General features: G+C 44.4%; 1 protein-coding gene across 2 annotated transcripts in view; it reads left to right on the forward strand.

Moving 5' to 3' along the window:
* Positions 1 to 61: 61 nt before the first annotated feature.
* lamp1 (lysosomal associated membrane protein 1) overlaps positions 62 to 23,744 on the forward strand; it is a 50,992-nt gene continuing 27,309 nt past the window's right edge. For both annotated transcript variants that reach the window (XM_033032971.1, XM_033032972.1), the window contains exons 1-5: positions 62 to 213; positions 8,306 to 8,424; positions 13,130 to 13,343; positions 17,906 to 18,064; positions 21,508 to 21,694. In XM_033032971.1, the coding sequence (XP_032888862.1) occupies positions 165 to 213; positions 8,306 to 8,424; positions 13,130 to 13,343; positions 17,906 to 18,064; positions 21,508 to 21,694 (728 nt within the window). In that variant the 5' untranslated portion in view covers positions 62 to 164. The remainder of the gene's footprint in view (positions 214 to 8,305; positions 8,425 to 13,129; positions 13,344 to 17,905; positions 18,065 to 21,507; positions 21,695 to 23,744) is intronic.

Here is a 23,744-nt window from a genome sequence, read left to right on the forward strand (position 1 = left end):
TTTCTGCCTTTGGAGCTCCGGGATGCAGCCCTCCTCTGGTGCCCGGGTGATGGACAGCGGAGACCCCGCCCCCGTGACGCAGCCAGTCACATGAGCGGCTGGTGCCCGGCTGCTATCGAGTTGTCCGTCTCACTCACAAGGAAAGTGCTTTTCTCTCCGTCGCCATGAGCCTTGTCGTCATCTATCGACTCTTGACACCACTACTGCTGTTCGGTAAGGCTGGCAAGCAGAAGTCGGCGCCCGCCAGCTTGTTATCAACTGCGGTCGGTGTGTTGCCGGACGCCAACACCTCACCGGCCCTGCTCAGTGAGCAGGGCCTGCAGTTTGTATTTGACTCGGCGCGGGCATGAGTAAACTGCTAGACCGCGCGGCGTCGTCACTGGCCGGGGTCGAGCGGCGCTCAGGCCGCGAGAAGATGGCAACCGCCTGCTCGTGGGAGGGAGGGAGGGGTTGAGCTCGCGGAGAGGAGGCGGTCACGTGAGGCGTGGAATGATCGAGAATCGGGAGGGAGCACCTGACGTAATTTGAGACTTGGGAGAAGGTGCTCCTCCCCCGGGGTCGTGGAGGGGGACTCCCCTCCTGAGGCTGAGGTGGATAGCCTTCCTCTGATGTCATGTAGACCCCTTAACCTCTCCCAGGTGTTATGAAGACCAGGTGGTTGGCTTTCTTACTTGTGTCATGGAGGAAGTTGGTGGGGTTGGTCCCTTGCTCCTGACACCTATGTCATGGAGTACTCCCACAGCGAAGTCATGAGGGGAGGGTGGTGTCATCCCCTGCCAGGGTCATGAGGGGTGGGTGGTTTGCTCCCTTGCTGAGGTTGTAGAGTGAGGGAGGTGTGCTCCCTCGTCAAGGCAGTGGGGCGAGGGAGGGGTGCTCCCTCATCGAGGCAGTGGGATGCGTGCGACCAGAAACGTGCACAATTCTCCAAATGTGGCCTAACCAATCAGTCTGAAGAAGGGTTTCGGCCTGAAACGTTGCCTATTTCCTTCGTTCCATAGATGCTGCTGCATCTCCAGCATTTTTGTGTGGCCTAACCAATGTTTGATACAGCTGCAGCATGAATTCCCAACTTTTATACTCGTGCTCTGAACAATGAAGGCAAGCATGCTACAACCTTAATATTAAGACCAACTGCAATTTCATCTATCACAAACAAGGGAGGTCCCATCACGAACCTTCAGTCGGAAACACATTAATCCCCCACGATCTTCTGAATTCTATGACAAAGCCAATTTATCTGGATTCAATTTATCAACTCACTGTTGATTGCATGTGACACCGTATTTCCCAGCAATAAAGACACAGCTGCGTCGAAGACGCAACCCCAATTTAAGTTGCTAAATTTTGAAAAAAGGATGGTGGACCAAGATCAAGGGTTTGGTTTAGTCAAGGGGTCGGCAACATTGCCTACAGGACTGGCTGCAGTTCCCAGATCCCTCGTGTCCCCGGGACTAGCTGTAGCGCCCAGGTCGCCTGCCCCGGGACTAGTAGTAGAGCGAGCCCGGGACGGAGCAGCCAGCCTTCTGTCCAGTAGCTACCCGCCAACCACCACCTACACCGGTTGCGCCTGTGCCGAAGGACACCATGGCAGGCAGGCCAGCAGAAGGCTCTGAGGTGGCGGCCGGTTCCACTGTCCGGTCCCCGGCGGCCGCTCGCAGCGATCCGAGCTACTTCCCTCTCCAGGCCAGACGCCCCACACATGATGTGAAAGAAACTCTTCCTCCCCCAGCAGCGCTGTCCTTTTACAGCCACTTCCCACTTTACAACCGCTTCCCATCAGCTGCCAGTCCTTCATTATGGTGGCTACTTTCCCAAGGCGGCATGAAGTGTAGATGGAGTCGATGGTGGGGAGGCTGGTTGGTGTGATAGACTGGGCTACATCCACAATTTTCTGCAATGTCGTGGACTTGGGCAGAGCTGTGACAAAACCAAGCTGTGAAGGATCCCAAAAAGATGCTTTCTATGGAGTGTCAGTAGATATAAGCAAGAATCATTGGAATCCTGCCGAACTTCCTTAGTCCGAGGAAGTGGAGGCATTTGTGTTTGTTTAGCCATAGCTTCATTTTGTTGGTCTGGGACAAATTGTTGGTGATATTGTTGATAATGCCTAGGAACTTGAAGCTCTTGACCATCACCATTTCAGCACCATTGATACTGATTGGGACATTCCTCCACCTTGATTTCTGAAGTGAATAATTAGTTCCTTCGACTTACTGACATTGCGAGTTTGTTGTCAAGACACAATGTTACTGAGCTTTCCATCTCCTTCCTTTACTCTGTTCTCATTATTGTTTGATATATGGCCCACTACAGTGGTGTTAGAAAGGCTCAGTTAGAAATTGGCAAGTATGATGTTGTGAGAATTACAGGGACATGGTTGCAAGAGGACCAGGGCTGGGATCTGAATATTCAGGGGTATACGTTTTATTGAAAAGACAGACAGGTGGGCAGAGGGGGTGATGTAGCTCTGTTGGTGAGGAATGAAATTTAGTCCCTTGGGAGGGGTGACATAGAACCAGGAGATGTAGAGTCTGTATGGATAGCACTGAGGAATTGTAAAGGTAAAAAATACCGTAATGGTAGTTATCGACAGTCCCCCAAACAGTAGCCTGGATATAGGGTGCGTTGAATTGAGAGTTAAAATTGACATGTAGCAATGGTAATGCTACGGTGTTTATGGGAGATTTCAACACGCAGGTAGAATGGGAAAATCAGGTTGGTACTGGACCCCAAGAAAGGGAGTTTGTGGATTACCTCCGAGATGTATTCTTAGAGCAGCTTGTGCTGGAGCCTACCAGGGAGAAGGCAATTCTGGATTTAGTGTTGTGTAATGAACCGGATTTGTTAGGGGAACTCAAGGTAAAGGAGCCATTAAGGTATGATAGTATGATAAGTTTTAATCTACAACAAGACTAAATGGGACTCTTGGGTCCCTGTTACACAGGAGGCTTGGTCCCACAACGCAATATTCCACCACTTACCCATAGCCCCCAACTGCACAAGCGCAGCTCATTTCCCCTTATCCCTAGCACTTTCTCCCCCTCCTCTTCACTCTCCTTCTTTCCCCTCCTCCCCTCCCCTCCCCATCCCTCCCTCGCCTCTCTCTCCTTTCCCCTACCCTCAGTCACACCCTCCCTCCTATCCTCTATCCCCACCTTCCCCACTCCTCACCTCCCCGCTGCCCTCCTCTCCCTCTATTCCCCACTCCCTACCTCCCCCACTCCCCCCTCCTCTATTCCCCCCTCCTCTATTCCCCCTCCTTCCCCGCTCTCTCTACTCACCTCCTCCCTCTTTTCCGTCTCCTACCCTCCCCCAATCTCTCACCTCTCATTTTCCCTACTCTCTCTCCTTCACTCCCTCCCTCCATAACTCTCCCTTCCCTACTCCGATCCTCTCCCTCTATCCCCTCTCCTCCCCCACACTCCCTCCCCAGGATCTCAAGGTTGCCGCTCCTCTCCCTTCTTGCGTGCCCCAGAGGAACATCAGCCATCGGCCCCCTTAGAGCCGGGCCTTGGATCTTCGGCTCGGCCCGGAAGCACCAGCCTCCACAGCCGCGCCGGCATTTGGGCGGTGGGGGTTGGAGAGCTCGGAGAAAAGACGGGGGAAGAGCAATGGGGGAAAGGGGGGTATCACGGGGGAGGGGGCCAGGCAGAGAGGGAGACCAGAGGGGAAGGGGCAGGAGCTGCGGGGCGATGCGATGGTGATGCGTTTGGGACTCACAGCGGGCGCTGGACGCTCCTCCGCCGGGATCAGACTCTCCCCTTTCCGTTTGGCAACATCTCTGACTCCGGGCCGGGCCCTCCGAAAAATGTGGCCGGTTGGAGACTTCCGCCGGCCACCCGCAGCCTCTCTCAGCTGCAGTAAAGACGCGATGGCGCGGGAAGGGGCGGACCGTCCCGGGCAGGAGAGGAGATCGATCTGCGTACATGTTTTTTTATAACGATTTTTAAACCTCACTAACTTTTACAATATACGACCGATCGGAACGAAACTTGGTGCACTTGCAGCACAGGAGAATGGTGAGCAAGCTGACGAAAAATAGCACTATCATGTACTGTTTTTTGCGCAAATAGAAAAACCGCGCAAAACGGATGAACACAAGATCAGAGTTTTAGTTATGTATAGATTTGAGAGGGAGAGAGGGAATCCAAAGTGTCAGTATTACAATTGAACTATGGAGCTGTGAGGGAGGAGCTGGCCAAAGTTGACTGGAAAGAGACCTACGCAGGAATGACAGTGGAACAACAATGGCAGGTATTTCTGGGAATAATTCAGAAGGTGCAGGATCAGTTCATTCCAAAGAAAGATTCCAAGGGGAGTAGGGGCGACTGTGGCTGACAAGGGAAGTCAGGAACAGTATAAAAATAAAAGAGAAAAAGTATAACATAGCAAAGATGAGAGGGAAGCCAGAGTATTGGGAAAATTTTAAAGAGCAACAGAAGATAACTAAAAAATATCTTTCCACAGATATTGCCTGACATGTTAAAATATTTCCAATTGTTCTGTGTTTTGTATTTCAGATTTCCATAATGTTTTTGGAATTACATTTATTCTAATATTGTCATGCATTTGCAATGCATATGCAGAATATGCAATCACCAGTGTCCCTGCTATTTGCTGACCTTTAGCCAAATTCAAACTTGTCTAGTGTTGATTTTCTAACAGGAACTCGCACGTCAGTGCTGGCATAATTCAGTTAGTAAGACTTTGCACTCAACAGAATCGCCCATGACAAAATCAGCTGATATGTGTAAGAATTGGTATGGGTGAGGTAGTGGTCCTGAAAAAGGCCAGGCTACAAAAAAAAATAACTTGCAGTTTAGCCATTTGGCAGAAGCTAAGAATGTTCTGCCATTCAAAAAATATTTAGAAAACCAATAATTAAATAATAATTTTTGGCTTAATTCTTTAAATGCTCAAAAGTATTAATATTTAAATAATCTAGCAAATCAAAAATGAATTGGTCTCATGGAGCTATTTCCCTTTCAATAGAAGTTAACTGTGAACAGATCCCTGCAGTTTTCCTCCATAGCGCATAAGGAATTATAGTAATTTTAGCCTCCTCATAGAATAGTCAGTTGTTGCTTATTGTGACATAAATACAAATGTTTTGCAGCCAAACCTGGCTACTAAATGTACTTCAGCTAGTTTTCAGTTTATTGTTATTAGTTTTCAGAAAAGGCATGAATAAGGCCACAGCTATTGGCTGAATTTGTAATCTGTACAAAGCTTTTATGCTCTTGAGAAAACAATGTACTATCCACCACGACCCTTGCTTCCTGAACTCTAACAGAGACAAACTGGAGTACACAAACGTCAGCCGCACAGACATTGCAAAATCCCTTCTGACCATTACTCCCTCTGTTAACTTGTTTTGCTTATACAAAATCCTCGACCTACTACACATTCTCCCATCTTGTAATAACTTTTGTGCACATGTTTTTCCCTGTACTTTTAAATCTTCAAACCTGACAGACTCTTAAATGCTTCATTCTTGCAAAATACCTTTGGATATCTGTACAGGTACTATATGTTCAAATTATTTACGTTCTTGGAATAATGGTTTCTTTAAAACAGTGACGAAATTTACCGTGATTGCGGCGCATCTTAACCCGTTTGATCCTGTTCATTATTTCAAAGGTTTCAAATGTCTTTTATTGTCACCTGTACCAATTAAGGTACAGTGATATGCAAATTACCATACAGCCATATGAAAAAGGGAAAAAAACCATAGAAGTTAACATAAACATCCACCACAGCGGATTCCCCACATGCCTTCCTGATGGAAGGCAAAAAAGTCCAATATTCTTCCTCTTTATTCTCCTGTAGCCGTCAGTTGAAGATGATGATCCCGCAGCCGGCAGTCGAAGCCCCCATATCGGGGTGATCGAAGCTCCCACCTCGGGGTGGTTGAAGCTCCTGTGGCTTGGAGTTCCTGAAGTTGGTCTCTGAGCAGAGACCGCGAGCTCCTTGATGTTAAGTCTGCAAGCACCCACGGTTGGAGCTCCGAGGTCGATCCCTGGCAAAGGGATTGCGGGCTCTGATGTTAAAGTCCTGTAGGCTCCCCGCAGTAGAGCTCTCGAAAGTCGGTCTCCAGCAAAGGCCGCCAACTCCTGGATGTTAGGACGCAGTGTGGACGGAGATACGATACGGAAAAAAATCGCATCTCCGTCGAGGAAATCACTTATAGAATCTGTACTCACCTTTAACTTCACATCCTGGTTCACCCTCACCTCTGTCAAAGACAAATCAAAGCTTTCCCGGATCATCAATCAAGCAAGCAAAATAACTGGCAAAACTCAAAATCAATTATCAGTACTCCACACCCAGGCAGTTAAAAGGAAAGCCAACCTCATTACACAGGATCCCACCCACCCCCTGCACAAGTCCTTCCAACTTCTGCCATCAGGCCGCCGATATAAAGTCCCCCTATCCAAGAAAAACATCCACAAAAACTCATTCATACCCATTGGCATAAATAGCTTAAATAAAAAATGAACAAGGGACAAATTAACCCTGACGCACTGTCACTTTACACGTATCCACAACTTTTATCTTGTCTATTTTTACAGTTTCTAATCTTTATACTTGCTTTTAAGATCTATACACACTGTGTGTGCTCGCAGAAATCTGTGTTGTATGACTGCTTATCAGTACATTGTCCTGGTTGTATGTTGAGCCACGTCAAAGAAAATTTTCTGTTACGACAGACAATAAAGTTTTCTGAATCTGAATCTGAGGTAAGAGATTAGAAAAAGTTTCCCCCAACCCCTCCCCCACCCCCCCACATAAAACAAGCTAAAGAACACTAAAAACATACATTTTACACATACTATTAAAACACAAAGAAGGAAGGGACAGACAGACTGTTGGTGAGGCAGCCATTGCTGGTGCCACCCGGTGGATTTGAATGCTTTGTTTCACATTATGCTTGAGGTATTCCAGCTTCTGCAGTTCTTTCATATACATACTTCAAGGTATTGTTTTCTTTTGAGTATCTCATTGCACTAGCTTCTGTAGTGCAGTACTTGAAGTATTATCTTCTGATAACTAATATTGTTCCATTGAAATAAAGATGGAGTTTGCTGGAAATACTCAGGTCAGTAAGCATCTGTTGGGAGAGAAACATTCAGGTCATGATCTTTCACCAGAACTTCAACTTGGAACATTAACTCTTGTTTCTCTGACATGGAAACATCGAGATGGATAATGTTATATGACTCCTGTTATTTTAGATGTAATGCAGGGTCTGATCAACGTTGTTTACACCCAATTCTTGGGTTTCTTCATTCCAAAGCATTTGAAATAAAAGCCGATATTCAGTAAAGTTTTTAAATTGCTGTTTTCTAAAGATAATTCACAGGCACTAACAAGTGTTCTGAATGTGGATGGACTTGAAGCACATCAGATATTTTTTAGGAGGTTTTAAATTATTTATTTTTTTCTCTGAATTCATTCATAAAATGTGGGTGTTATGGACAAAGTGGTATTTATTCCCGTCAATAATTATTGTCAAGAGCATTGTGGTGAACAAGCTGCTTTCTTGAAACTTTGCATTCCATTTGTTGAAGGCACTCCCAACAGCATTGGGAATACCAATGACAATATTTTTTATTTCAGAATAGTGCATGACTTATTTGCAATACATTTTATAAATCGTCCAAAATGTTGTCTTGGAGTGGGAAGGAACCTTTATATTTTATGGCATGGTAATCAAATGGATTGTCTGGGATATTATTGAGAACATTTTGCAGCTATAAAAAATATTGATCATATTCATTTCTAGAAGATGTAGGGTGCTGCTTATTGCATGCTGTTTATTTGGTTCCCTAGTTTGATAATAGTAGATTGCTGGGAATGGAGACACAAGAAACGGCAGATGCAGGAATCTTGAGCAAAACAAAATGCTGGAGGAACTCGGGCAGCATCTGGGAAGGGAATGGACAGGTGACCCTTCTTCAGACTGGAATGCCTAAATGAGTTCACAGATTGTGGCAAAGGGTAGTTTTTTGCCTGATTATCCATACTTTAAAGTAAGAGATATTTAAATAATTCAAGACAAAACATTAATGTGAAATAAAGAAATGTACTATTTCTTATTAATCCTTGTTAAAATATTAACTATTTCACATGAATTAAACTCGTATCTGTATATTTTGCAAAGGAATATTACAGGACCAGCTTTCTTTTAAAATTCCACTGCTCTTAAACCAAGAGTACACGGTCGATATAACTTACAATGTTTACTTTCTATTGATTTCAAACATAAATTTAACTAAGAAATTAACTAATCTTCTTTATGCAGGTTTTGTACAGGTTATATTAACAAAGAGATTTGAGGTTAAAGATGCAGCAAAAATCTGTTTGCTAGCTGAATTCTCAGCTGACTTTTCTCTCAGCTATGAAACCGCTGCGAGAACGAAGGTAAGTTATGTCCATTTTTCCTGTTTTAGAAAATCAGTTTTGCCCCGAAGGGCAAACTTTAATTGTCCTTTTTTTCTTGCTTGAGGAATTGGGATGACAAGGAAAAATAGACACACAATTAAGGTTTGCCCCAACCACACATAGCTTACACAAAAATATAGCAAAATATTACTTGGGGAATAGTATAAATTACTCATTTAGTTAAGAGATCAAGCAGATAGCTACTTTGTTAATATTTCAAAAGTAACTGAATTGACCTTTACTGGTTAATATTTAACATTGAATCAAGTGCTTAGCATGCAGAACTGAAATACCCTTTGACTCATTTATCTTTAGAACATGTTAGCTCAGTTCAATAGCTATTTAGCACTCCAGTAGAAAATATTAGGAGGGAGAAAGCCTGAAAAGTGGTGGGGGGGCACTAGAAAGCCTGGCAAGTGATAAAGGAACTTGAGGTTAAGGAGTCATTAGGAGGTAGTGACCATAATAGGGTAAGTTTTAATCTACAATTTGAGAGGGGGAAGGGTAAATCGGAGGTGTCAGTGTTACGGTTGAACAGAGGACTATGGTGCCATGAGGAAGGAGCTGGCCAAAGTTGACTGGAGGTATGCCCTAGCAGGGATGACGGTGGAACAACAAAATCAGTTGTTTCTGGGAATAATACAGAAGGTACAGGATCAGTTCATTCCAAAGAGGAAAAAAGATTCCAAGGGGAGTAAGGGGCGACCGTGGCTGACAAGGGAAGTCAGGGACAGTATAAAAATAAAAGAGAAGTATAACGTAGCAAAGATGAGCGGGAAGCAAGAGGATTGGGTAATGTTTAAAGAGCAACAGAAGATAACTAAAAAAGCAATACGGAGAGAAAAGATGAGGTACGAAGGTAAGCCAGCCAAGAATATAAAGGAGGATAGTAAAAGCTTCTTTAGGTATGATAAGAGGAAAATATTGGTTGAGACCAAGGTTGGACCCTTGAAGACTGAAAAATGAATTTATAATGGGGAACAAGGAAATGGCAGATGAGTTGAACAGGTACTTTGGATCCTTCTTCACTAAGGAAGACACAAACAATCTTCCTGATGTACTGTTTAAGAAGGAACTGCAGATGCTGGAAAATCGAAGGTAGACAATGGTGCTGGAGAAACTCAGCGGGTGCAGCAGCATCTAAGGAGCGAAGGAAATAGGCAATATTTCGGGCCGAAACCCTTCTTCAGACTTCAGGAAATGGTGTTGGCGCGACGGAAGGCTGATCAGTCCCCATGATCTGATGGTCTGCATCCCAGGGTACTTAAGGAAGTGGCTCAAGAAATCGTGGATGCATTGGTGATCATTTTTCAATGTTCTATTGATTCAGGATCAGTTCCGGTGGATTGGAGGGTAGCTAATTTTATCCCACTTTTTAAGAAAGGTCGGAGAGAGAAAACAAGGAATTATAGACCAGTTAGTCTGACATCGGTGGTGGGGAAGATGCTGGAGTCAATCATAAAAGATGAAATAGCGGCACATTGGATAGCAGTAACAGCTTCGGTCCGAGTCAGCATGGATTTACGAAGGGGAAATCATGCTTGACTAATCTTCTGGAATTTATTGAGGATGTAACTAGGAAAATGGACATGGGAGAGCCAGTGGATGTAGTGTGTCTGGACTTTCAGAAAGCATTTGATAAGGTCCCACATAGGAGATTAGTGGGCAAAATTAGGGCACATGGTGTTGGGGGTAGTGTGCTGACATGGATAGAAAACTGGTTGGCAGACATGAAAAAAAGAGTAGGGATTAACGGGTCCCTTTCAGAATGGCAGGCCATGACAAGTGGGGTACCGCAAGGCTCGGTGCTGGGACCGCAGCTATTTACAATGTTCATCAATGATTTAGATGAAGGGATTCAAAGTAACATTAGCAAATTTGCAGATGACACAAAGCTGGGTGGCAGTGTGAACTGTGAGGAGGATGCTATGAGAATGCAAGGTGACTTGGACAGGTTGGGTGAGTGGGCAGATGCAGTTTAATGAGGATAAATGTGAGTTTTTCCACTTTGGCAGCAAAAACAATAAGGCAGATTATTATCTAAATGGTGTCAAGTTGGGAAAAGGGGAAGTTCAATGGGACCTGGGGGTCCTTGTTCATCGGTCAATGAAAGTAAGCACGCAGGTACAGCAGGCAGTGAAGAAAGTAAATGGCATTTTGGCCTTCATAACAAGAGGAGTTGAGTATAGGGGCAAATAGGTCCTTCTGCAGTTGTACAGGGCCCTAGTGAGACCATACCTGGAGTATTGTGTGCAGTTTTGGTCCCCTAATTTGAGGAAGGACATTCTTGCTATTGAGTGAGTGCAGCGTAGGTTTACAAGGTTAATTCCTGGGATGGCGGGACTGTCATATGCTGAGAGAATGGAGCGGCTGGGCTTGGATACTCTGGAGCTTAGAAGGATGAGAGGAAATCTTATTGAAACATATGTGATTATTAAGGGTTTGGACACGCTAGAGGCAGGAAACGTGTTCCCGATGTTGGGGGAGTCCAGAACCAGGGGCACAGTTTAAGAATAAGGGGTTAGCCATTTTGAAGAGAGTTGAGGAAATATTTTCACGCAGATTTGTGAGTCTGTGGAATTCGCTGCCTCAGAGCGGTGGAGGCCAGTTCTCTGGATACTTTCAAGAGAGAGCTAGATAGGGCTCTTAAAGATAGCGAGTCAGGGGATATGGGGAGAAGGCAGGAATGGGGTACTGATTGGGGATGATCAGCCATGATCACATTGGCTCGAAGGGCTGAATGGTCTACTCCTGCACCTATTGTCTAAATGTCAGGACATTGGAGGCAGATTGTCCAAGTGATAGGTGGATACAGGTGAAGGGGGATTTGATTGCCAGATGGGTGGACAAATGGGTGGCAAGTGATGAAAAGTTCAAAAGGCTGTCGGAAAAAGAATAACGAGGAGTCAAATGTAGCCAGAGGTAGGGATGTGTGGATGGTATGGGGAATGGAGTAGTGAGAAAAGAAGCCCATGTTTCAAACATTTTGCAGTTGTTCTATGATTGCGGAACTGAACTGGAAAATGCACACTGTGGAAGAGAAAAGAGAACAGATTGCCTGTGCACGAGAGCAATGAGTCAATGAGGATAAGAATAGGAGGGATTGAGCCATTGGTATTTGTAGAGGTGGTTTAGATGGAGTACATTTTGTTTTTGTTTCTGTATCTAATATTGCACTCGTAAAATAAACAAAAGGAACTGTCGATGCTGATTTATAAAAAAAAGATCCAATGCTAGAGTAACTCAGCATCTCAAGCAGCATCTCTGGAGAACACGGATAGGTGACATTTCGCGCCAGGACACTGCTTCAGATGATTATAGTGGGCGCGGGACAAAGTCTAGCAAGTGATAGGTGGATACAAATGAGGGCGATTTTTGATTGGCAGATGGTTGGACAAAGGCGAGAGATGAAAAGACAAGGATAAGGATAGAAGATTCACAAACTGACGGCAGCGCAAGGAATATAAGTGAAAGGGGGTGGGGGAGAAATGGATGCACATCCAGCTGAGGCACAGGGAAGAGAGGTGGGGGGGGGGGGGGGCGGAAATTTACGTAGGTTAGTTACCTAAAATTGGAGAATTCAATGTTCACACCACTAGGCTGTAAACTACCCAAGCGGAATATGAGGTGCTGTTCCTCCAGTTTGTGTATGGCCTCGCGCTGCAATGGGGAAGGCCTTGGAGAGAAAAGTCAGTATTGGAATTGGTGTTAAAATTGAAGCAATCAAGAGATCCAGCAGGTATTAATGGACCTAACACAAGTGTTCAGCAAAACAGTTGCCAAGTCGATGCTTGGTCTCACCAATGTAAAGGAGGCCACATAGGGAGCACCAAATGCATAGATGAAATTAAAGGAGGTGCACGTGAGCCTCTGTCTCACCTGGAAAATAATCCAGCATCTGATTGTTTGGATAGCTTGATGAACTGGCATATGACCCACTTGTTAGTCCAAAATGTGAGCCAGGGGTCTGCATTTCCCGCTGAGTGCGGGGCTAGTCAGGAGTTTTGGGTTCGCTCTGCCGGTTGGATGTGTGGGCAGAATTGTAATTCAGGAGCAGTGGCAGGTTTGTAACAAACTGGATTAGAAATCTTTGTGTATTTCACACTCCCTTTTAAACTTACCTGGTTGGACAGTTTGGACAGTTAATTTTTCTTAAAGGGAAATAAAAATGTTTTAGGTTGTTAATATGAGTACCATTCAATAGTCTAGAAAATCTGCTAGTCCAGTGCCACCAAAGTCCCAAGGATGCTGGATTATCTGGATATATATCTGGCGATGCAATGAATTAGTTGCATCCTGATCTGCCAAGATGTGTTAGCTGTAGCTAAATGAAAATTGTATATCTGAGCATTAGCTGTGCATTGAAACATATTTGCATTGTAGTCCAGCTGTGATATGAACAGTTGTATTATAATAATCAAAAGAAGAATGATATCCATATTCATAGTTAAAAATGAAATATGTTAGAAGTAGAAAACAGTTCATTAATGTTTACTGCAGCAAAGAAATGTTGGTGAAATGTGCCAATGCAAGATTGAATTTATAAAAGTAAATGTGCAATAATAAACATACATGCACAAACAAATTTGGTCCAGTGGATTAAATCAACATTTAAGCAAAGTTATGGCTGAGTTATTTTAACCTTTTGAGAAAATGTTAAGCTTTTTTTTCTCTTTCTGTTCAGGCTGCAGCTTTGTTCTCCCTACCACAAGATGCACAAGAAAGCCCTCAAAGTAATTGTAATAACATGACTGCACCGCTACTGGTAGTCAGCTTTGGGAATGGCCATTCTCTCAGCATGAATTTCTCAAGAAGCAACATATCATACAAGATGGAGGAATTGACTCTTGTTCTCAATATGAATGACAGTACATTATTTCCCAATTCAAGTAAAGTTGGTAAGTCTGTATTTATGTTTGAGACTTCTCACAATTTACATTACTTGATCCCATGAAACCTTTTCTGCTTCACTAACTGCTTTGCCAATTTTTGTCCAGACTATCTTGTTATTTGTTTGCTGGAAACAACATATTTGTCACCAGAACCTTCCTCTCCTGCTTTTGTCTCATTGAAGTCTCATGTCAGCTTACAATACGCTTGTCGGCATGGTTTTGTGTTTGAGAGTTTGTGCCTCACTAATTTGACTGAGTTTTTTGAAGTACCAAGAAGGTTACTGAAGTCAGGGCTGTAGAAGAAGTCTAAATGGACTTCAACTGGACCTTTGACTGCATTTTGCCTATGGCCTGCTAAATCCTTCCTGTCCATATAATATATAGCATTGCTGGGGTGGTGGTGGAGGCAGATAGGATTGTGGCGTTTAAGAGGCTTTTAGATTGGCAGCTGGAAGTGCAGTGTATAGAGGGATTTAATTAGTGAAGTATGATTTTGACAAGCAGAATGCTAATTTTATATCGATCAACTTTCCCAATTTTCATATGTTTGTATTGAAGAACTTTGGTAGGTCATCTGGAATGGAAGCAAGTTTGGGATTAAAGTAGAAATTCTTATCCAGTTGGCCGTAATTTGATAAGTGAGTGCTTATAACAAAAGCTTTAAAATGTTTGAGAGAAATTAACTGGTTGGTTCTTGAGTCTTTCAAGTTTACAGAATTTTCAGAAGGAAGTAATGTTAATTAAGAATTATTTGAATATGTTTATGAATCATATAACCAGCAATCACCTGTACACCAGTTCTATCCTACATACTAGGACAATTTTTACAGAAACCAATTAACCTACAAATCTGCACGTTTTAAGAACGTGGGAGGAAACCAGAACACCCGGAGAAAACCCACGCAGTCCCAGTCAGAATCGAATCCGGGTCTCTGGTGCTGAAAGGCGTAAACTCTGCCACCGTGCCGCCTATTTTAGAGTTTAATTAATCGACTTTAAGGTTCAAGTTTGACTTTGGGTGCTCCTGCGCAGAGTTTGCATGTTCTCTCTCTAACTGCGTTGGTTTTCTCCTGGTCAGCAGTTGGCTCCTGAGTGGCAGAATAGTTGATATCCATGTTGGAGAGAAAAGGTTGCAGAGAAAGGAACGGGAACAAGATTCTTGGGAAAACTGTGAGAGCCAGCATAGACTTGATAAGCCAAACAGTAGCATCCCATACCATAAGCAGGGATCGAAATTAATGGTTGCCCGGGTGCCAATGGCGACCTACAGTCTCGCCGGGCAACCTAAAAGCCGCGCCATTTTGCCCGGCTTGGCAAGCACCTATCGTTTAATTCTGAGCGGGCCCCCTTCTCGATCTCTTTGTCTCTGTCTGTCACTCTGTCTCCGCCTGCCATCTGTATCCGGGTCTCCGCTCTCCGCTCGCTCCTCATCCGCCGGCATGGCCGGCTGCCTTACACATGCACACTGCCGCAATCTGCACATCCTCCCCCTCCACATGCGCACAACCACGGCCAGCACATCATTGGCCATGGTTGTGCACATGTGCAGCCCTGCACATGCGCACTGCCACGGCAACTGGTCGGCATCGGCCACTTTCTCCCTCCCATTGCATTGTGGGAGACCTGGCCGCCATTGCTGTCCAGTCGCCGCCTCACAACGACCGCTGAAAACGAACGCAGAATCACTCCCTGGAGCTGGAGTAACTCCCTGAAGTAACTCTTGCTTCTTGGTTTCGTGGTCCTCCAAAAATAATAGCCTATTGCATTTTATCTGTTTATTTATTGTGTGATATATATATATATCCTTATATTTATATATTATATCCTTATATTGTAAATATATATATTTATATATATATATATATGAACTGCAGATGCTGGAAAATGGAAGGTAGACAAAAAGTCTGAAAAAGGGTTTCGGCCGGAAACGTTGCCCATTTCCTTCGCTCCATAGATGCTGCCGCACCCACTGAGTTTCTCCAGCATTTTTGTCTACCTTATATATGTGTATATATATGGTATCTGGACACACTGAACTTTTATCTCCTGTTCTGTATTATGTTTACATATTCTGTTGTGTTGCAGCAAGCAAGAATTTCATTGTCCTATCTGGGACACATGACAATAAAACTCTCTTGACTCTTGACTTGGACTTAAGCAAAAAAGGGTTCTTGTGGAAAAAAGAGCTACGTTAAATTTAGTTGCGTCTGGTTGGGTACCTGTAGTAGTGTGAAGACTATTCCATGCTTTAATTGTGCGGGGGAACTCCATGGAGCAGCCAGCATCTCTGGATAGAAGAAATTGGGTGACGTTTCGGGTAGAGGCCCTTTAGATTTCCTCTGACTTTATTGTTTTTAGTTTAATTTATAGATACAGTGTGGAAACAGGACCTTCGGCCCACCGAGTCCACACTGACCACCGATCACCCATACACTAGTTCTATCCCACACATTAGCGTCGTAAATCAAGTCAAGAGTGTTTTATTCTCTCACGTCCCAGTTAGAACAATGAAATCCTTACTTGAAGCAGCACAACAGAATATGTAAACATAGTACTCTGTAAACAATGTTATAAACGAGAAAACAAAACAGTGTATATTTATATATGAATATATAACTACACACACAATTTCCCTCCTGGGATTAATAAAGTTCTATCGTATAGTATCGTGTGTGTAGGATGCAGATGCTGGTTTAAACTGAAGATAGACACAAAAACCTAGAGTAACAACAGGTCAGACAGAATCTCTGGACAAAAGGAAAATATTATGTTTGGGTTGGGTCTGAAAAAGGTTCCGGCACACCTTTGGAATGTGGAAGGAAACAAGAGCATCCGGAGAAAACCCATGCGATCAAAGGGAAAAGGAGCAAACTCAATACAGACAGCACCCATATTCAGGATCAATTCTGGGTCTCTGGCAATTTTAGGCAGCAACTTTATGGCCAATGTACTGCCCCATAGTCTTGAACTGAATTAAAACATACAGTAGCTGTAAAGGGGGACATAGCGTCACTTAGAGATTTAAGGCTGAAAATGTATAGTTTTTTTTAGTATTCAAAGTTATCAACGTATAATTTTTTTGTTTGTTGGAACATAAAATATAGTGGCACAGCTGGTGGACTTGCTGCCTCACAAGCCAGAGATCTGTGTTCGATCCTTGGGCACTGTCTGTGTTGAATTTGCACATTCTCCCTGCAAGCATGTGGGTTTCCTCCCACATCCCAAAGACGCATTAGATTTGTAGGTAAACTTGTCTCTGTAAAATTGCCCCTAATGTGTAGGGAGTGGTTGAGAAAAGTGGGATAACAGAACTTGTGTGAATGGGTAGACAAAAATGCTGGAGAAGCTCAGCGGGTGAGGCAGCATCTATGGAGCGAAGGAAATAGGCGATGTTTCGGGTCGAGACCCTTCTTCAGACTGATGTGAGGGTGCGGGGGGGCGGGAAGAAGAAAGGAAGAGGCGGAGACAGTGGGCTGAGGGATAGCTGGGAAACGGAGGAGAAAGCAGGGACTACCTGAAATTGGAGGTCAATGTTCATACCGCTGGGATGTAAACTGCCCAAGCGAAATATGAAGTGCTGCTCCTCCAATTTACGGTGGGCCTCACTCTGGCCATGGAGGAGGCCCAGGACAGAAAGATGGGATTCGGATTGGGAGGGGGAGTTGAAGTGCTAAGCCACCGGGAGATCAGGTTGGTTATTGCGAACTGAGCAGAGGTGTTGGGCGAAGCGATCGGCAAGCCTATGCTTGGTCTCACCGATGTAGAGCAGCTGACACCTAGAGCAGCGGATGCAATAGATGAAGTTGGAGGAGGTGCAGGTGAACCTCTGCCGCACCTGGAAAGACTGCTTGCGTCCTTGAATGGAGTCAAGGGGGAAGGTAAAGCGAGAAGTGTGGCATTTCCTGCGTTTGCAAGGGAAAATGCCAAGAGATGGGGGTGGTTTGGGTGGGAAGGGACAAATTGACCAGGGAGTTACAGAGGGAGCGGTCTCTGCGGAAAGCCGAAAGGGGAGGAGATGGGAAGATGTGGACAGTGGTGGGATCCCGTTGGTAGACAAAGCTGGAGAAAATCAGCAGGTGAGGCAGCATCTATGGAGCGAAGGAATAGGCGACTTTTCGGGTCGAGACCCTTCTTCAGACTGATGTCGGGGGGGGGGGGGGGGTCGGGAAAAAGAATGGAAGAGGCGGAGACAGTATGCTGTGTGAGAGCTGGGAATGGGAGGGGAAGGAGGGAGAAAGCAAGGACTACCTGAAATTGGAGAAGCCAATGTTCATACCGCTGGGGTGTAAACATCACTTCGACCGAGCACATTATTGCACGTGTCATGCAAGCCATCTTAAATGACCACCTAAACTGTCATTTGGCAACCTAAAAAGCTGCCTAGGTTACCCGGCTGGCAACAGGGAAAAAAAAGTTAAGCCTGCTAAGGAGATATTAATATAATAGAAAATGTTGTGCCTTGTAGTTACTTCTGCTGTTCAGTGTATTAACTCCTTTTTTAGCAAATGTATTTATACGTGGCTATTTCAAATAATTTTATATTCATTGGCTGTTTTGGATCCCACCAGATTTGTTCAATACCACAAGATCTTTAGACATCATTGCAAAATTGAATACAACATACACATGCTTGAGTGATTCTACTGTATCCATGGAGAATGTAAACATAACCCTGAGTAAGGTCCAATGGGAAGCACTTCCACCAGCTGCCAACTTCAGTAAAACGAGTAAGCTTTTCTGTTCTGACACATTGTAAAAGTATCAATTAAATTGTTTTGTATTGATAGTTGGAAATAGAATCGCATTGCATTAAAAAAAAAATAGGATGCAGATTGTACATTTTTGTATCTTTCCTGCCACTCTCAGGCTATGAAAATAAACAAATTCATTTGAAATTTGATGGCAAAAAGAACAGTAGAAGACAAATTCATCCCATTTATCATATTCTGTTCTGCTTTCACACATTAATTGCAAGTTTCTGCCGCAGGATGATCTGGAATTTCATAAACAATGAATTCATAGAACAATTAAGAGTAGCAATGTGTACGAAACTCCACAACAAACGGAGACAAAGGTTTTCTGGAAAGGGAACAAACTAGTACCCACCTATCGAGTTGTTTTTTTTTTTTACCAACCCCTGCTTGACCTCCCTCCCCAATGCTGCACGGGTTGTCCTCAATAGAGGCCTTACATTTGTACCCTTGTGCTCATACCTCAATGTGTTCTGAGCTTACCATTACGTCAAGCTCTTCTTCCTCTGCTTCTGGACCTATTCTTTTTCCTAAGCGAGAAGCCCTCTCTCACCCGTGATGATCCTTTCACAGAAGACAGGTTTGTGGTGGAAAGAAGATATTCTGGCTGGACCTCTGCTGTTGTCATATATTTAAGTTCCTAGACGTAAATGTAGATGGGTTGGTGAGTAAGTTTGCCGACGAATCCCCAAAATTTGGAGGAGTTGCAGACAGTGAGGAATGCTGTCAACAGATACAGTGGGATATAGACCAGGTGCAGAAATGAGCGGAGAAATGGCAGATGGAGTTTCACCCGAGCAAGTGTGCATTGTGGGAGGTTAAAATAAGGAGAGAGTATACAGCTAAGGGCAAGACCCTTAACAACGTTGATAAGCAGAGGGATCCTGGAGTCCAAGTTCATAGCTCACTGGAGGTGGGAGCACGAGTAGATAGGTGGTTAAGAAGGCTTATGGTATGCTTGCTTCTTTGCTAGGGGCATTGAAGTCAGAAAATGATGATGCCGCTCTACAATTACGGTTAGGTCACATTTGGAGTATTGTGTACAGTTCTGGTCACCCCATTACAGGAAGGATGTGAAAGCTTTGGAGTGAAGGTGGGAAATCTGTGGAATTATTTGCCACAGAAGACTGGAGGCCAAGTCAATTGATATTTTAAAGGCAGAGATAGATACATTCTTAATTAGTACAGGTGTCAGGGGTTATGGGGAGAAGGCAGGAGAACAGGGTTGGGAGGGAGAGAGATCAGCCATGATTGAATGGCGGAGTAGACTTGATGGCCTGAATCGCCTAATTCTGCTCCTATCACTTATGATGTAATGAGAGTGCAGAAGTTTACCAAAATGCTTCTTGGATTTGAGGAATTCAACTACAGGGAGCGGTTGGATAGACTTGTATTGTTTTCTCTGGATTGTTGGAAATTGAGGAAAAACTCTAGTAGTATGTAAAATTATGAGAGGCATAAATTGGATGGACAGAACCTTTTTCCCAGGGTTCCCTTATGAACATACTTCCAAGGGTAGTGGTGGAGGCAGATATGATAGTGGTGTTTGAGAGACTTTGAGGTAGGCACATGAAAATATTAGAAGGCAATGGATCATGTACAGGCAGGTGAGATCAGTTTAATTTGGTATCATGTTTGGCACAAACATTGTGGGCCAAAGGACCTGTTCCAATGCTGCACTGTTCTATGAGAACAGTAGAGCATAAGAAGGTTACAGAGGAGGTTTATCAGATAGCTGCCTTTCTCCCAGGGTGGAAATGTCCAACACCAGGGGACGTTGGATGAGAGGGGGGGAGTTTTAAATGGAGATGTGCAGGACACCTGTCCCTACACCCCCCTCTCTTGCATACATCCAGGGACCCCAACAGCCCTTCCAGGTGACACAGATTAATGTGCATCTCTTTAAAGATCATCTATTGCATTTGGTTCTTCTGATGTGGCATCCTTTACATCGGCGAGGCCATGCATAGATTAGGCAGTCGTTTAACTGAACACGTGCTCAGCCTGCCAAGGCCTGTTGGATCACCCGGTTGCTAACTGTTTTGACTCCCTTTCCCATTCTGACCTTTCTGTCCTTGATCACCTCTAATGCCAGAGTTAGGCCACATGCAAACTGGACGAACAGCCCCTCATTCTGCTTGGGTAGCAAACAACCTAAAGGTATGAACGTTGAATGCACTCCACAGATGCTGCCTTACACACTGAGTTTCTCCAGCACATTGTTTTGCTCATTCTCCATCCTCCGAGAAACTAATAAAAGTGTAGGATCTTGAATACAGGTTCACATGTTTGGCAAGTGCCTGTAGAAGCTGCAAACAGATGAGTGGGTGACTGGTGTGTTGTCCTTTATTGCAGAGGGGATGGTGAGACTCATTGGGACCTTTGAGTTCCATTTTCAGGTGCATGCACAATGAAGAATACATTGCCTAAAACACACTGATAAAAAGCCATTATGGGATTTTCCTTTGAAAGAAATTAAATTAGATTTGTCTTCATTTGCTGACAGATAAAAGATTATCTAATTGGGATCAGAAAGATTCTGTGAGGAATTAACAATGTACAGGCCGAGAGGTTGTTTTCTCTAATCTAGGACACATTCCTGCAGCCTAATGGTCTCCCATTCATGATTGAAAGAAGGAGAAATTTCTTGGAGTAGAAGTTTTATATCTTGGAATTCTCTACCTCAGAGATGTTGATGATCAGTCATTAAGTATTTTCAAGTTTGAGATCAAGACTGGAGATTGGATGTGCAAAATGAACTTAGCTGCAGAATGTTCCTTGTTGATATGCTTGGGGATTGCAGGGCTGTGGACAGGAATCCTGTTTCTTTATTTTGGTTTTAATGTTTTTGAACTGTTTTTAGTTTTGATTATTTGCTGTATTGTTTACTCTGAATGTTTAAGGCCTTTCTTAAAAAAAGTTCCCTAACAACTGTTAATGTTTTAAAGGGATGGGGAATCCTCACTGGAATATTGACACCCCTTCTTTCTAACATAGAAAATAATAACAGGTCAACTTGCCTCAATTCAGAGTAAGAATAGAGAATGTGTGGATACAGGTTTGCTTGCTGTGAAATATTTTAAATATAGTCTATTTAATCAAAGGAAAAGTTGCTACAAACTCAAAGGGAAATGTGTAATTGGAAGTAAGAATATGCCTCACCAGGAGTTAAATCCATTAGGAACAAGAATGAGACTATAAAGCTTGCTTTGCAGATCCTTTATTTGTTAATTTATTAATTCTACACTCGTGGTAATAGGCATTTGCAGTGGGATCAATGAATAGTTCTCAAAATGTCCTAAGTATAAGTATATTGCTGTTAGATGACAATGTTTTTCTGTTAGGATGGAAACCTGTATCTAAGGCTTTATTTTGATTTTTGTAAAGTCCATGTTTACATCAGAGCATTTTTTTTAAAGAGACAGAATGCCCTGCTGATGTGTCTACCTCTGCACCACCCACCACCCTGGCTCCAACGACTGCAACACCTGTAATACAGAATCCCATTCGAGGAATATATAACCTATCCAATAACAATGTGACCTGCTTTCTTGCTGAGATGGGACTGCAGATTAATGTTACACAAATGACTGGCAATAAGGTAACACATTTGAATCTTTACACTTCAAGTGTACACATCACTTTATAGATTCATAAAGCGTGGGAATAGGCCCTTCAACCCAACTCATCCTTGCCAACCAAAATGCCCCATCTAAGCTGGTCCCATTTACCTGCGTTTGAACCACATCCCTCTAAACTTTCCTGACAATGTACCTGTCCAAATACAGTGCCCTCCATAATGTTTGGGACAAAGACCTATCATTTATTTATTTGCCTCTGTCCTCCACCATTTGAGATTCGAAATAGAAAAAACCACATGTTAAAGTGCACATTGTCAGATTTTAATAAAGGCCATTTTTATACATTTTGGTTTCACCATGGAGAAATTACAGCTGTGTTTATACAGAGTCCTCCTATTTCAGGGCACTATAATCGGGCATGAGATTTTTCCATGGAAATCCGGGGGTTCTGATTATTCGGTAACGAGAAAAAAAAGAAAAATCGGTTTAAAAAAAATAATTAAAAAAATTAAGAATATCCGCTTTCAATGGCTTTCCGCTTTAGCGTCACGACGTCTGCCCCTCTCCAGCGTCACGACGTCTGACGGCGTCGTCAGGTCCGCGTCAGCTCGAGCTGGGCCAAGATGGCGCCCGCTGGCGGGAGAGCGGCTGAGGTAAATGGTGGTGGCGAAAGGGAAGCAGACGCTGGCACGGCACCAGGACCGCAGGGCAGAGGGTTCAGCCTCATCCGCGGGCCCAGTCTGGGTGGCAAGTGGGAGCTGCCGCCGCAGCCGGTTCTGCTGCTGCTCTCCTGGGGTTGGACGGACATGGACGTTGAGCTGCCCTTCCCCCCCCCCCCGCTCTCTATCCCTCCCCTAGTATTACTCTCCCTTTACACCCCCCCCCCCCCCACTCCCTCCCCTAGTACAACGCTCTCCTTACCCCGCGCCCCCCCCCCCGGTACAATTCTCCCCTTACCCCTACCACACTCCCTCCCCTGGTACAAAGCTCACCTTACCTCCCTCCCCTGTACAACTCTCCCCTTACCCCCACTCCCTCCCCTAGTACAACACTCCACTCCCCCCCCCCCTCCCAACTCATCCTCTAGTACAACTCTTCCCTTACCCACCCCACCCCTTGGTACAACTCTCTCCTTATACCTCCCCCAACTCCCTCCCATGGTACAACTTTCAATCCCCTCCACACACCTGGTACAACTCGCCTACCCCACCCCCTGGTACAACTTGCCTACCACCACCCCCTGGTACAACTCTCCCCTACCCCACCCCCTCCCCTGGTACAACTCTCCCCTAACCCCCCCCCCCCCCCCCCCTTTTGTTAGAAGCACATGTCGCGCAAAAAGGAGTCTGTGTCAAGACTTGGCATCCCATGAAAGATAATGGGAATACATAGCATCCTTCTAGTATATGACTTGCTACAGTGTTAAAATAAAGAACTGTGTCATTTGAAAAACAAAAGCATTCAAGAGTTTGTATGTCAAAGACACTACAATGTTCTTTCTTTTTACCTGATTCAATCAGGTAAAACATGTTAAGGTATAATTTAAAAAAATTACAGGCAAGGAAATGGTGTCGTTTCAAGGTATAATTATCAAAAATTATTTGCATAAAGGGGGGACTGCCATCTTCCTATTTTTTACGTTTTTTCCTGTCTCATGCCTGTATAATATTTGATTTAATTTATTGTCATGGTCTTCAATGAAGAGAAAACGAAATTATTTTTCCCTTAGTCATACAGAAATAAAAAACTCAAAACACAGAACACAGTAGTCCACAACACAAACATCCCCACAGCAGCACCAAAGTTCCCCACTGTGAGGGAAGGAACCAAAGTCCAGTCAACCTCCTCGCCGATGTTCCCTAATGCTCACCCGTGGTCGGGGCCTCCCGAGCACCCCCTAGTCGCCGCTACGGGCGGCCCGATGTTCAGGCCCTCTCGTCGGCCACCTTCCACCGGAGTCCGCGGCTCCCGATGTCCACAGTCCACGCAGGGCGGAGATTCGCGCTGGCGACCCCCGGTAAAGGGTTCCAGGAATCCGTGATGTTAAAGTCAGCGCCGCCCGCGTTGGGAGCTCC

Source organism: Amblyraja radiata, chromosome 14 (genome assembly GCF_010909765.2).
Source record: "Amblyraja radiata isolate CabotCenter1 chromosome 14, sAmbRad1.1.pri, whole genome shotgun sequence".
Taxonomy (NCBI): domain Eukaryota; kingdom Metazoa; phylum Chordata; class Chondrichthyes; order Rajiformes; family Rajidae; genus Amblyraja; species Amblyraja radiata.